The following is a 14,798-nucleotide window of genomic DNA, read 5'->3' on the forward strand; positions in this document are numbered from 1 at the left end:
ACTTTTCCTACCCTGGAGGTCCCCGTGACAGGACTGGGCTGTCACTGATAAAACACAACATCAGATTTGGTAAAATCAGGACCCATGATGTGATACATACCAGTACGATAAATAATCAAAGCAGTAAATTTGATTTAACTCTCTTTGTTGCTCCTTCTCTCACTGCCACCTCACAGGTGAAGCAACCCACTGGGAGAAGTCCTAGTGCTCCAGATTGCCAGCCTGCTGCAGGGTCTGCTAGTAAATACCTTGAGTCTGAATTCTTAAGCATTACCATGTCTGGTATCTCTCTGTCTCTTTCTCTTCCTCTCTTGTCCTACTTCCTCAGTATGTGCACAGCCGTTTATGTGCTTCTTTCACAAGCAAAATAAACCAAACAAAGAAGCACAGGTAGGAACAGTAGTGCAAGCCAAGGCACCGACTCTACAAGACAAACTGACAACCAGATTCCAAAAACAGTTAAAGAAACAAAACCTTTATTCTGCTATTCTCCTCTGCTCTCTGTTTCCCTGTGCACAGACATATTTGGTAACATAAATAACTTTAAACTAAAAAAAAAAAATGGTTCACTTGACTGATTGTTTGAATGTTCCAGACTTTGGTCTGCCATCCTGCTTTCACTTTCATGCTCGCACTTTATGGGATGGCCAGACATGGCAGCAGGGCTGGCTAATGGCTTCTAAGAGAAAAACTCAAATGCACATGGAACATTTACCAAAACACTGAAGACAGAAACTTGGATTAGAGCACATCCATGACTAGGAAATCATTACTCCACTATTATCTCTTTACATAAATAGCTGCCTGCTGGTGCAATACATATTAATGCTTCTCACTCATAGAACCTTTGAAAAAAAAAAAGAAACGGTGGAAACAGCAACCTCGAAAGACCTCACTTGGCAGAAATCTGCCATGGGCACACTAAGATTAACACGAATGAATGGTAATAAATGAATCTGTAAATAAGTAGTAAATAAAACAGTTTCTTGATCCTTGATTCTTTGATCCTTCAGCTGCTCATCAGTGTAATTACGCTATACAGTTGTACAGTGAAATCTATATTGACTTTAAATGCCCTTGCTACTCTTTAACTACAGGTTTTATGGTATATACAGAGTCATATAATGCCGTGGCAACAGCGCTGGATACAAACACATTGTGGGCCAGATTTTCTAACAGTCTGTGCTAGCCCACAACCCTCTTTTAGCGTTAAAAAAGCCAGTGCTGGTATTAAGTAAATAATTCTGTAACTGGAAAAGTGCAGACACAGGTATGTTTGTGTGAGAGTTTAGCTTTTAAAGTGCGAAATGGTGCTATGAGAGTATGTAAATGAATCAAATGTGATTCACTGAGGTTTGCAGAACCGATTTACTGCAAATTGCTCTGAATTTAACGGCCAAAAAAATTGCATGTTCTGTTTTGCCCCCGACGTGGTTGCTGTTGCTGTAGTTGCTGCGAGGAGTGTTCATTTATTTGGAACAAGAGGGGGAGAAGTTATCAGAACTAGTGCATAATTGGCGCGGGTGGATGGCTCAAAGCTGTGCCTAAGCTCTGGCTGTGTCCCGTAGCTCTTCACTAAGCCCTCACCCTGCTTGTTTAGAGCCCAGCCACACATATTTCTGCTCCTCAGTAATACTGGTATTTTGATTGACTTGATTTGACTTAAATGAATTGAACTGAGTGTCGGAGAGAGGGCCAGAATCCTAATACGAGACGCATATGAGAGTGTGTCTTGCTTTAAAGGCCAAATCACTTTTTACAGTGGGCTGATGGGTTTTCAGAGCATTTCAGGCTTTTAGTCACATTTCTACACAGAGATGGGTCCACAATAAAAACGTCTTGTGTGTTCTGGTGTCGGATCTATTACAAACCAGATTGAAACATAGATCAAAATGCAGCACTTAATGCGGGTTGGACAGATCTGATGTGTGTTACAGTTTACCTTTAGATATTAACCTAATGCATGTGATGCTGGACAGTGCAGCTCCACACAACCTGCTGGGAAGAAAAGTGGATTTGGATACCTGACAAAGTGACAGTACCTTCATTAACACAGAGATGGATGTACATATGGATTCTTCTTCAGCTGCCTCTCATTGGTCTTAATTGCCACACTGTTTTCAGAGAGGAAGACGTCCATAAAACCTGCTCTTACACTTTTTTTTGATTATTAGCCTACACTTACTTTCACCAGACTGCTTGTTTTTGAGCTTGCTAATTTGCCCTGCTCTTTATAGGATGCTGGTCATTATTGCAAAGCCGTGTTTTTTGTTTATAAATCAGTGTATTATTAGTCGATCACCCGCAGAATTCTCCACTCTCATCAATGGGGATGGGAATTGATGATAATGTAATGATTCCGATTCCATTATCGATATCACTTATCGATCCTCATTGGCTCTGTTTTGAGAGCCACTGCCATTGCTAAGCAGGAATAAAGAAATTATTATGCTGTGGTTGAAATGTTTGTGCATGTTTGTTGTGATTAGTGTTAGAGTCATTTCTCAAAAATGTAATTATGAAACATATTGCATAAAGTACTTTTCTTAAAAGTTATGCAGTATGGTACTTAATTACTCCTGGGAAAAAGTAATTCGCTATACTACTGGTTACATTACTTTGATGCAATGACATGAGAACTGGAATCAGCTGATTGCACCGCAGTGCAAGAACCGGCAAGCGGGCTCGATCGGCAGGCAGACTAAAAATCCTGAGGAATTGGACTACTGGGAACCAGTTTTCTGCATGAACCGGTTCTCAATTCCCATCCTTACTCATCAACACATTTTTGCCATTCCGACCTCCCATTAATTTACCAGTCCTAGTAAATCTGGCCTTGTGTGTCTGCAGCATGTAAGGTAATTTCCTCTGTTTGCAATGAAAATTTGAAGACCTCGCTGGATCTTAAAACTCATTAAAACACAGCGCACTCAGTCTGACACACTGCATATGAAAGGGCCTACTCAAGATCCTGCTGATAACTAAGATAGTCCTCTTTTTCAGTGTGACCCTTTCTGACCTAAACGAGCAGAGAGCAAAACAAAGTATACAGACTCAAAAGTTTTAGGGTTAAATATCTGCAATTTAGCAATACCTCAGTTATTATGATACTAGAAGTAAAGTGGTTAATGAATAAGGATTAAGTAAGCTACGATGAACATAATTAGCTCCCGGAACCTCTGTGGCATATTTCTTTTATGTTTTGTTAGTTGGTGCATGTTGCTAACACTGGCAAAGTCAGGGGAGCTAATTTGTAGTCTTTGAAAATTGGATCTGCTTGAGTTTTCCTGACATGTACCAATACCTTTCTTATTACTGTTCGCAGCTGCAACAGCTCCACAGGGTCTCACGGCCAAAGCCACGAAACAGGTGTCTCGTCATCCACCATCTCTGCATTCCAAGTGTTCTATAGTGCCTGTACCGTATGTGTGCATCATCAGTGCACTAGAACTCTGTTTGTTTCATGTGCTGTGCACAGTTAGTGGTTGGGAACATTATACCCCATGTCCTCCTACACCCACGATCATGCAATCTCCTTCAATGCTCCCCTCATTATGGAGCAGACAGTCAGAGGCTAGAGTTAATACCAGCATACAGAAGCCCCCTGGCTGAGGGGGTAATGTCATCCAAATAACACACAGACCCCATGTGTGTAACATAAAGGTCTTGTATATGAAACGATAGCTGTGGAAACAGGCAACTTTATACATAACAGTTATACTGTTAACAGTTAATGTGTGAAGAGCACTCAGGTGTGCTTTCACAGGTGGGTATGAACCCCTGAAGAAAAGGTTTGCCACACCTGATGATGAGATAACAGAAAATGCAGTGCTACATTGTTATTTTCTATTCCCACTGTTCTTTCAGTGAACAGAAAGGCCTGGCTGCCAGTCATGGCACTGTCTGCGCTTTCCCTTACTATCATCTTGGCCACGGCGAAACTGTGAAGGCCACTGTCACAGGTATTTAGAAATTGCTCCTGAGCTGGACGGGGAGATCTCTGTAACAAGATATTATGGGTAACACAGACTTGCTAAGACTGGGCTAGAGGTCAGTTAATTGTCTCTGCTCCTCAAGCACTATTGTAGCCTCTGCGAATCGCAGCAGGCTGATTGATGTGCAGTTGTTGTCCCTGTACTTTATTGGTATTTGTTTTGTTTGCTTTTGTTAGAAAGCAGACATAATCACTACTTTCAACAATAAGACTCTCTAAGGGACGTGAAACCTGAAGACTGGTATCAATGTCAACTGAATAGCCGTTATCATGGTTTTTTTTTTGCGAGGCTTCTGTTATTTACCTGCTCTGGTAATGCATTTAGTAGACATGGTCAAGATGACCTGCTGACATTCAAACTGAGCATGGAATGGAGACATAAGGTGATTTAAGAGACTTTGAATGTTGCATGGTTGTTGGTACCAAACGGGCTGATCTGAGTATTTCATGGCCTCGATTTCTGCTGCGGCATTCAGATTGTAGTGTCAGAATTTGGTGTAAATCACATGAATTCATCCTTCATTGAATAAACAGGTCAGGCTGCTGGTGGTGTGATGGTGTTGGCGATAATTTCCAGGAACACTTTTGGCCCTTTAGTGCCAACTATGCACTAAAGCACAGGAAGTATTTTTGCTGACCATTTCTGTCCGTTTATGACCAGTGTACTCACTGACAGGTCTAAAGTGTACTGTACAATATAAAGCACCTTGAGGCGACTGTTGTTGTGATTTGGCGCTATATAAACAAAATTGAATTGAATTGAATATCTGCTCCCAGCAGGATATTTGACATGTCACAAAGCTTACATAATCTGAAACGAGCTTCACTGTACTCAAAAGGCTCTCACAGTCAACAAATCTCAATCTTGTAGAGCGCCTTTGTGATGTGGTGGTACAGGAGATTCACATCGTGGACCTGCAGTAGCTAAATATGGACCAAAATATCTGAGGAATGTTTCCAGCACCATGCTGAATCTGTGCCATAAATAATTAAAGCAATTCTGAAGGGAGGGGGGGTTGAACATATGACAGCATATGATATAACTACTAACACGTATATGTTCAACAAAAAGCTCATACGAATGTTTTTTTGGAAATAAAAAAATTTGCCCTGTAAGATAAAAAGTAATAAAGTTAAATATATAGTGTGTGTAAATGCATACAAAGCCATTAATCAATTAAAATGAATGGTTTCCTTTTATGATAATAAAGTGCAGTGAATTTCTCCTGCTAGCCAGGATCAGCAAATCGAAGACACCCCTTTGCATGCTGAATTAGTTAAAAGGTAATTTTAAGTAATTCAGAGTTTATGGATTATCCAATTAGCTTTTAACTTTGCAGGAAAAGAAATCACACCATCATTAATCATGCATGAACTGTTTCCACATATTAATATCAGTTTTGAGAGCAGTTCCATTTCTTTCTTTCTTTTTTAAAAAAAAAATCTTTCTTTTTATATCTTTGGAACAAAAATGGTTGTCTGTAACCTACCAAGATCTAATTATGTCCTTATTTACTGGACTTCCAGCATAATGGGGACAAAAATGACTTCCAGAAACATTGATTCCACATATCTCCTAAACACATCAAGTGAGATTAGAGGGGAAGATGGCAGGTGTGCCTTTGCTGATGACCCCCTGGGATTCGTCCTCTTTTAAATAACCACTCACTTCTGTCAAATAACCATTTGTCAGACCTGCTCTTGCTTGTTTGGCAACTTGGAAGTATGACAGTGATTTTAAAAAAAGAAGAAGAAAAAGTAAAAGTAGAAAGGATTATAAGGTCGTCATAGATTATAAGATTATAAGGTAACACTACAAATGAAACAGGTAGTAAGTTAGTTCACAGTAAGAGTATTAACTCAATATGTGTTAATATGCAACCTGTGGATGAAATCTGTTTGTCTAAGTGCAGCCTTGTGAATTTAAGCTGTTCCAGACATAACTCTGGGGCGCTACAGTTTGGTTTTTGACACGTGGCTGTGCGGTGGGCATGCATTTAAGTGACAGCAAAGAGATGCAACAGGTTAGGTAGTTAAATACCCTTCAGCCAGGATGATCACTGTTTGACAGACAGCCTTATTAACATAACCTAGTGAGTTCTTTGGATAATAACTGAGAGGCAGAGACCTGGGGTGATTAGGAAATTAGAACGATAATTGTCTGACTGCTTGAGCTTCCTCTAAAAGCTTCATTTGACATGTCGTTTGCTCACTGGCCTTAATGACTTTAACTCCGTGGGATCTCATGGGAAAAAAGTGCCTTAAGAGCACTTAGATGTTTTGGAATCAGAGGGGAATGTTGCTTTTTTAAAAAGCAAAGACACTTAAAAAGGTAATGGTTAATTAAATTAAACAATATGTATTTTTTGAGACGAATGACCCTCCTCTGGCAGAAAAAGTATGATGTACAAATTAGGTTTTTTTTCTAAAGTTTTTTAGATCACAAGGTCAAAGAAGAACCGTTCAATATTCCCGAGCATCACAGATAAATTGAAGTATTAGAAACTGTCAGCTTCCCCCCACAGCTTACTGTAGTTCCACAATCACAGGCCACTTCAAGAGAGCCTTGGCACTGCTCCAGCTACCATCGCCCAGCCAGGGGAGCATCCTCGTTGGCTTTCTTATGTTACCTTACTGTATGATTTATGACTCTGTCTGTGTGCATCTGCTACTTTAATAAACATTCAGACACACACTTACAATTTAACTGAGTTTTGAATACATGCTGTACCCAGAGCCCAAGAATCAAGAGCGCCACAGCCGAAGATCATAATAGAGGACAACGCTTTAGTGTTTGTATTTTTTTATTTTATTTTTATTTTTGGACCTGTTAAGCGACTCATATGGGTTTTTGTTTGTCCAAAGACCTTCAGTCGATACTTGAATGTGCCTGAAAAAAGAAAAGAAAAAAGCTTTAGTCATACCGTTTTATGATGCGGTGTTTCGGAGGTTGTCATAGTAACGTTACCTTGATGCTAACAATGGATGGAGTTACTTTTGTACTTCTGTCTCCAGACATGCCATGGCAGATATGTGTAAGCCAGGAACAGCAGACTGGAACTGCGGTGAATTGAGGCATCACTTTTTTCTGCGAATCTGTGAAGGCAGCAAACAGAAAACCAATGAGATATCAAGTAGTGCAAACCCGGGGGAACAAATTACACTTGCAATGAGTCAGGCGTAGAGTTACCAAAGATGGAAAGTTGACAGCTTGAATGATATAAACATTCAGAAAACATGCATTTGAATATGAGTTTCAGGCATATTTTAAGGGCGGATTGCCCACAGAGAAATAAATTTGTTAATATTATGTAAAAATGTTGATTATACTGAAAGTTATTTCTTTTCCCTAATCAAGTTGATTATATGCAGAACCTTGATATTCCCCCTCAGGTGTAGCTGGTAATATTCAAACTTACTTGACACAATTAAACCAGCGGGATGCGCGTACAATCATTAATCAAGATGTCTTGACCACAGAGAAATAGCTTGCGTCTAAATGTGTGTGGGAAAGTAGTAAATTTTATTTCCTCTTTCCCTGAATCATTTTTGCCTTCTTTCATTGTATTTCCAAGTAAACATCATGGCTCAGAATATTCATGTATTCAAGACAAATGGAGAATAGATTCAGATTGTTGTCTGAATATTCTGAATTTCTACCATTTTGCACTAGTTTTTGTTGTAGTTTTGAGCAGTGTTTACAGTAATTCCAGTCTTGTCCAAGCTTTAACAAACACGTGCATGTGCTCCATACAGGTTTCATTGTGAAAATCTAACCAGAATGGACAAAGCAAGCTTAATGGTTCATACAAACACTGTTCCTTTAACAGCAATTTAAATGGTTTTCTTTGTCACTACACTGTTTTTACTTTGATTGTCATACCTTGGTTATTAAAAGATGCTTTAATATTTTATTTTTAAGGTCTATTAAGTTGCATATTTCCCCTTTAGAGTAAATTAGGCTACGTTATGATCCAAAGCAAAGTGTGATTGCACCGAAAAGGAAAAATTCCACTCAGCTTAACAACATATTGTACCCAAGGATCATGGGGAGACGCATCCTCTCAAAAAGTGAAATATTTTTAGTATGCACTATGTGATATGAATGAATCTTTGTAAAAAAGAAACAAAAATCAGAGGTTTACTAATTGCTAAGTCCAATAACGCTTCAAGTAATTTGTACTTAAGTGGCCATATCATAGCAAAATGGTTAAAATACTCACTCTATGACAATTTCATGAAAAATAGTTGAATATACTGTATGTTTCTGTGTACCACGTTAATACGGGAAACCAATACAGCTACTTTTTGGCTCTGTAAATATGTATTTAGCTTTTCAAAATGTTTTAATAATACTTTACAAGACAAAAAAGTACCCACAACTTGTGATTTTAGTTATAATGAAAGAGTTGCCTCCAACAGAATGAGCACTATTTGGTGATTCAGTTGGCTGCAGTTGTGCGCCGCAGTGTTTGATTAAATTTCAGTTAGAACTGATCATTTTTGATTGAACATAATTACACACAGATGCATGTTCCAAATTATTCTTTTTTTACTGTGTTTTGATCTGATTACCTGCATGATAATTATGCATAAGAATTTATTTTTCACATTATGAGTTTAAAAGGCAGTTTTATAAAAGTGAGTTGTTTGATGAGAAAATACTGGTTGAATTTAAATAAGTGACTTTCAGGTAGTTGAGCTTTCAAATCTGGAATCAATCTTCTATAAAATACCAAAGCTGCGGTTTTATCTTGTCGTTATTTGATTAATGCTTTTCACATTTTAATCAAAAAATGACTTTGTCCAGATTGACTGCTAAAACAAAAAATGTTAATCCTCTCGGTTATACAACTCTGTAGCCGTTCCTCTATCAACTGCGATGAAATGCTTTAACTTGGATTTGCATTTTCTTCTCTCTCGTATCTTCAAGCTATATGATACTTTTCCTCAGATGTTTTTCCATCGTCTCTTTGCACAACAGTACAGCAGATGCATCTTGTTAGACATTTTAACTCTACTAAGGTCTATTTTCTTTTCTTTTTTTAAAAGATTCAGCACTATAAAGTTTAGCTTACTAAAGAATATCAAATCATGTTGAAATAATATTCAGCCAAATACACATGATCAGGGTTCAACGTTTTTTTGCCTCTTTACTCATGTCAGAACTGTCTGTTTGCACGGTCATAGGCTGTGAACTAATTAGTGTGCTTCTGTGCCTTCTTTCTTTTCTAAATACACTGTGTACTTAAATTTGAACAGGTATAGAAGTGTTGTCTTAAACTGAACAAAATGTGTTTAATATTTTCTGACAATATAACTAAAGCAATAAACGTTTAGCTTTGATTGTGTGCTTGCTGGCAAAGCAAGCATGAGTATTTATAAACTGTGAAATCTGTAATCTAACACATATACAGTGCTTAAAAAATTATTAGACTACCTCAGTCAGTGCGCCCCAGGGTGGCTGTGGCTACAATGTAGCTTACCATCACCACTGTGTGAATGTGTGTGTGAATGGGTGGATGACTGGATGTGTAAAGCGCTTTGGGGTCCTTAGGGACTAGTAAAGCGCAATACAAATACAGGCCGTTTACCATTATGACATTTACCTGTCATAAAAACAAGAAAATACAAATACCTCAAAAATCTGTGAAGAACCTGGTCAAATTTAGAACTTATATTCTTAGTTATTGGGCTAATAAAATACTGAATTCACATATTTTTATATCCTAATTTAAGCCGGTACATTGGAATTTTTTCAGAAGGCAGGAGATAATCAAGCATAAAATTCAACCACTAAAACAATTTTTCTATTCAGTAGTGTAAGTGAATAACTGTAATTTATCACCTTAATCAAAACTAATAACCTACGTTACCATATTTTTTTGCTTTTTTTCATAAAACTGTAAATCTGAATATTCATGGATAACAACGTAATTATATTTAAGCATTAAACATATCATTTTGATTAAAGACTGCACATAGTGGTAGATTAACCATTACAGAAACAATAAAAAAGCATTTTGGTATATTAACCATTATTATTTAGCTGTTTGTGCAGCTGCGACTCAACCCTCATATTCAGTAATGGTGTAATGATTTTGTTGTGGACTGCATATATTACTAAATTTGCTAGCTAACTTCCAGTGACAACATGAAATCATATTTCTGGTACTTAACCAAGATGGCAATCAAACAATGTAATATGTATGTAAGGCCACAGGCAGTGAGGCTGGTTGGCGACCTCCTGGTAACCACCAGTCCCTCGTCTAGGAAAAAAAAAGAAAAAGTGGTTATAAGTTGTTGTTGGAAGTTGCCCCAGTCACTCAGACTTGGAGATCATTCAAGATAACACATAGGGGTGACACTTGCTGACATAATTGCTTTTATTGCTAGCAGATATCAGAAGTCTGCAAACATTGTGCAACTGTCTTTCAAATGAAGGTGTCAAAAGTCTGTTGGACTACATCATGCAGAAGCTACACGACTGACGAAATGTTATTGGATACCTATTGAACTAGCCAAGAAATCAAGAGTTTCCATATTGGAATGTAGAATTTCTTAAACAGATGGGGACGGTGAAAAAGTATTGCTGTATGGGTATAATATGGAAATTCCTTCACATTCATGTACTAATTTTTGTAGTAGCTGACAATTTGTAGCGTTACTGTAAGTGTGCCAGCGACTGTTACATATCACAGTCTTTATCAAGCTGTTTTAGTTGGCATCCACTGTGGGACAATATAAGGAACTTTTTCTGAGTCAGACACACTTCATTAGGGTAATCGATCACAGAGTGGGTTATGACTAATGTCCCTCATGGGCCACTGTGGGTAGAGCTTTGTCAAACACCATAATAATCAACTACACAACCCTTGAACTATAATGTGGCATCTAGAGGCATTTCAGTGGTATCTTCAGGACTTTGTTGAACTTCTATCTCTGAAAAAGCAGTTGCCATCAAATACTGGAAAGTTCTGGAAGGCACACTTGACAAAGGCTGATGTGGCATGTGCCCTGTCTCTGGTTCATGCCCTAAAGTGGGGTCAAACCGATAGCCTCGCTGTGAGTGAGGCAAATATAAGGTTCCCTCCGGTCTTGATATACTGTCAAATGCAATGGTACATTCACATAGAATTACAGACTTTAAGAGACTGGTGTATAATTAACTAAAGAAAAAAAGAACTCTTCTTTTATAAAACTTGCAGTAAGGACTCTCTGACTGCTCTGTATAAAAATGCTGCTGTATTATCCTTTATATCTTTCCAGACCTTTTAGAAACCAGAAGGCATTAGGAGCCAACACTTGTCAGCAGTGTTATAGGAGTTTAACATAACTACATCATAAGAGGAATTAAAGGAAACATTTTACCAAGCATGATGCCAAGATTCTTCTTCAAGGAAGTGTGAAACTTTTAAAGATTTTGACATATCACTCTGATCCTGAATGCAGTACCAGAAAGACACCAAATCTCCTCTGTGTTCTGGTAGCTTTTTGAATTTCCTGATGAAACAAATACTGTATCTGGATGATTTTAAGTTTGCAGTTTTTGATTGTGTTCTAATACTTTTTAATTAATATTTATTTATAATTGTGCGCACTTGTCTAAAGATTTTTCACTTACACGATGGTTTTGGGCTTTGAAGCAAAGCAGTACAACAGAGTAAGTGATTATTAGGTAAAAGGGGGGAAGAAAAGTGTAACACTGAAACTCACTAAGGGACTAGGGACTATCAGTCACATTTGTGAGTTTCTGGAAGATGACTTTAGCCATTGCCAATTACCTTGAAATCCTCCCAGCCTTTGTCAGCCCAGCATTTGTTGCTATTTCTGCTCTGCCTATTCCCAACTCCCAGTGATAATTGCAACCTGACACCATGTGTGGAATAACAATTCACTGGAGTCCTCAGGGAATGTTCTCAATTTCCATTCATGTTATTTTCTTCTTTGCATCTTTTCATGTTGAGACCTTCACTGTATAGGGCTTTGTTGCATTTCTTGCCTCTCATTTTACAGCTCTAATATATGATATGAATGTCAGCATAATAACCACTGCACAAGTGAGATGAAGGAATATGGGGTGTTTTTCCTGTATAAAGTTGATTAACTTAATCTGAAGTACCAGATGTAGCAGCAACCTTTGATAATAGTGAAATTTTCAAAGATATAATGGCGACATTGTCAGACAAATAGTTCTGTCTGCCATACATGGTTTATTTTTTCCAAATAAATGAACACATCTCCCCTCGAGAAATGAGACTTAGATTCAAGTGTTTTTGTTTATGTTTCACTCAGAGTCAGATGGCATTTAAAAAAGAATTTGACTATGCTTCCAATCCAGATATAGATCGGGATATCACAAAACGCTGATGCAGTTAGCTTTGTAAACAACACCTCAAAAACTAAATAAAAAGTAAAGAAGCAGAGAGAAACTAAGAATAGAACCATCCAGATATCAATGAAATACAGGAAGCTCGTCCGTAACTCAGCATTCCCTATCAGTTTTCCACTTGACATGTCACTCTATCCCAGTGTCAGACTGGTTTGGAGTGACTGAAAAGTGCATCTTTGCTCTTTGCTGTAACTCAACACTGGTCATTTATACCACAGAGTCACATTTAATTACATCAGAGCTATTTAAAGCTTAGATGATGAATAAAAGCAATTCTGAGTTTTATGCAGACCCAAAGCACCTTAGGATCAAAAGACTAAACAATACTTAAACAATACAAGATAAGGCATCGCTAAAATAAATGACTTTATTGCTCCATTATTCACATTGTAGCCAACACTGTAAAGCTGGGCTCTATTTCTGTAGTGATCATAATAAAAGCGAGGATAAAGTCTAAGATTTTGAAATGCTAAGGTTTTGACGTTCAGGTCACTAATTTTTCTTTCTCCTCGTTACCTCCTCGGTAGCCTCAGCAAGTCTTATGCTCAGAGAAATGTGGGTGGGGTATTGTTTTAAATTTATGAACTCGAGCTACCCTGTGTTAGATATTCTTTATGCATTCTTGGTTTTGCCTGACTTAGTCATGGTGGCTGATTGTTGCTGGAATGATGGCAGCCCATCCAGAATTTGAGGCTTTTTGAGGGGATACTTCCCTTTCATGAGAGAAATGCAGCTTCATTTTATTTGTGCTCTCAATATTTGAAAAACCTTTTATGAACAAAGGCCTAAATTTGTTGTAAACTTTCATGAAATTTGATGCTGTGCTTGAGGTAAAACATTTCCTTTGTATTTAGATAAACACGATTTAATCAGAACAGTGGCTGGTCAGTGTGGTGCTCTTTGTCTTCTTCTTTTCAACTTACTCCATCCCGATCTTGTGCCCCAGGGTCTGTGTCAAAGACACTAGTCTGTGATTAAAAGCTGAACTGCCATTTGTCATTGGGTACAGTTTCTGGAACCGGTCATCCAGTGGTGAGTCATTTATCCGTTTTGCCTGGATTACTGTCCTGACCTTCTACATTTCTGACCTACAGAACAAGATCATCCTGGACCCTCTGACATTCAGTGAGGCTCGCTTCCGTCCGTCTCTGGAGGAGCGCTTAGAGAGCATCATCAGTGGCGCTGCATTAATGGCTGACTCTTCATGCACACGCGATGACCGTCGTGAACGGATCGTGGCTGAATGCAACGCCGTTCGACAGGCCCTTCAAGACTTGTTGAGCGAGTACATGAACAATGTGAGTTTTTCTCTTATTGCTTTATTTTCACAACTGAATTGCAACTGCGTTCATTAGTGTGTGCGCACCTGTTTCACATACATCAGTGAAAACTTCTGTGCTAATAAAAACAGGCCTTGTTATTAATCTTTGGCTTTTCTTGGTAAAGCTGACATTTTATTTAGAAGTAAACACTTCTCTCTATTTCTGGAGATATTTCTTGCATAAATCTCTCTGTCCTAAAGGAGGGATGTATTGTTTGTTGCTATTGCATTTTTCTCTGTTTGAAGAGGTTTAATAGACTTTTTCCTTGTTTGATTTGAGGTCCTAGGGATAGAGGTCTTGCAAGGTGTACACCTTGTAAAGCCCCCTTATAGCTGTACACCTTATATAGCCCAAAGGGGGCTTTGGGCTATAAAAATAAAATTGAAGTGCCTTGATGGTAAATGAAGGCAACAGCCTGTATATCTCTATATTTCACGGCAGTCCAAAGACTGCTGCAAGCTACGTTAACAGTATGTTGGCAATATTCTTACCTTCAATTGCTCTTTGCCCATCCCTCATGCCTTTGGTGCTTTCATTCCCAGAGCATTGCAAGTAGACTCAAAGGTGAGAGGAGATGAGACTATGCGAGGCGAGGTGTGGGTGAAAGTCTGCTCTTTGACGTGCTGAGAATAGATGACTTGAGGATCAGGTCTATTTTCAGCACATATCACTCTTTTGATAACTTTGCATTTCCATCAGGTAATGGAAAGTGACTAAATGACAGAAATGCACAACTGCATGTTTACGAGTGATGAAACTATCATCGCTTTGAGGATTTGTACCTAAATATAGTTAAAAGTAATGAAAATCATGGCTCAGTCGCCCTAGAGTAAAAATAGGACTGCGACCTCCTTACAATTGGAATAAATCGGTGGTTGCCAGGTGATTGCATTGAAGTTTTCACATTTGGTGACTGATTGCAACCTGTTGAACCAGCAATCATGTCACCCAAAGGTTGAGCATTCAATACCCTGAAAGAGCGACAACTAAGAAAAGACTCCCAAAGGTTTGTTAATGATTGCTTTCTCATTTATATACATATAAAAAAGCAATCACTCTGTGGCAGTCTACACCAACGAGAGCAACTCAG

The 14,798-nt window shown here is 38.3% G+C and overlaps 1 protein-coding gene across 5 annotated transcripts in view; it reads left to right on the forward strand.

The window, feature by feature from the left end:
* ctnna2 (catenin (cadherin-associated protein), alpha 2) overlaps window positions 1–14,798 on the forward strand; it is a 341,963-nt gene that overhangs the window by 87,817 nt on the left and 239,348 nt on the right. For all 5 annotated transcript variants that reach the window (XM_026171092.1, XM_026171093.1, XM_026171094.1 and 2 more), the window contains one exon: window positions 13,481–13,684. In XM_026171092.1, coding sequence (XP_026026877.1) covers window positions 13,481–13,684 — 204 coding nt within the window. The remainder of the gene's footprint in view (window positions 1–13,480; window positions 13,685–14,798) is intronic.

This window comes from Astatotilapia calliptera, chromosome 6 (genome assembly GCF_900246225.1).
Source record: "Astatotilapia calliptera chromosome 6, fAstCal1.2, whole genome shotgun sequence".
Classification (NCBI taxonomy): Eukaryota; Metazoa; Chordata; class Actinopteri; order Cichliformes; family Cichlidae; genus Astatotilapia; species Astatotilapia calliptera.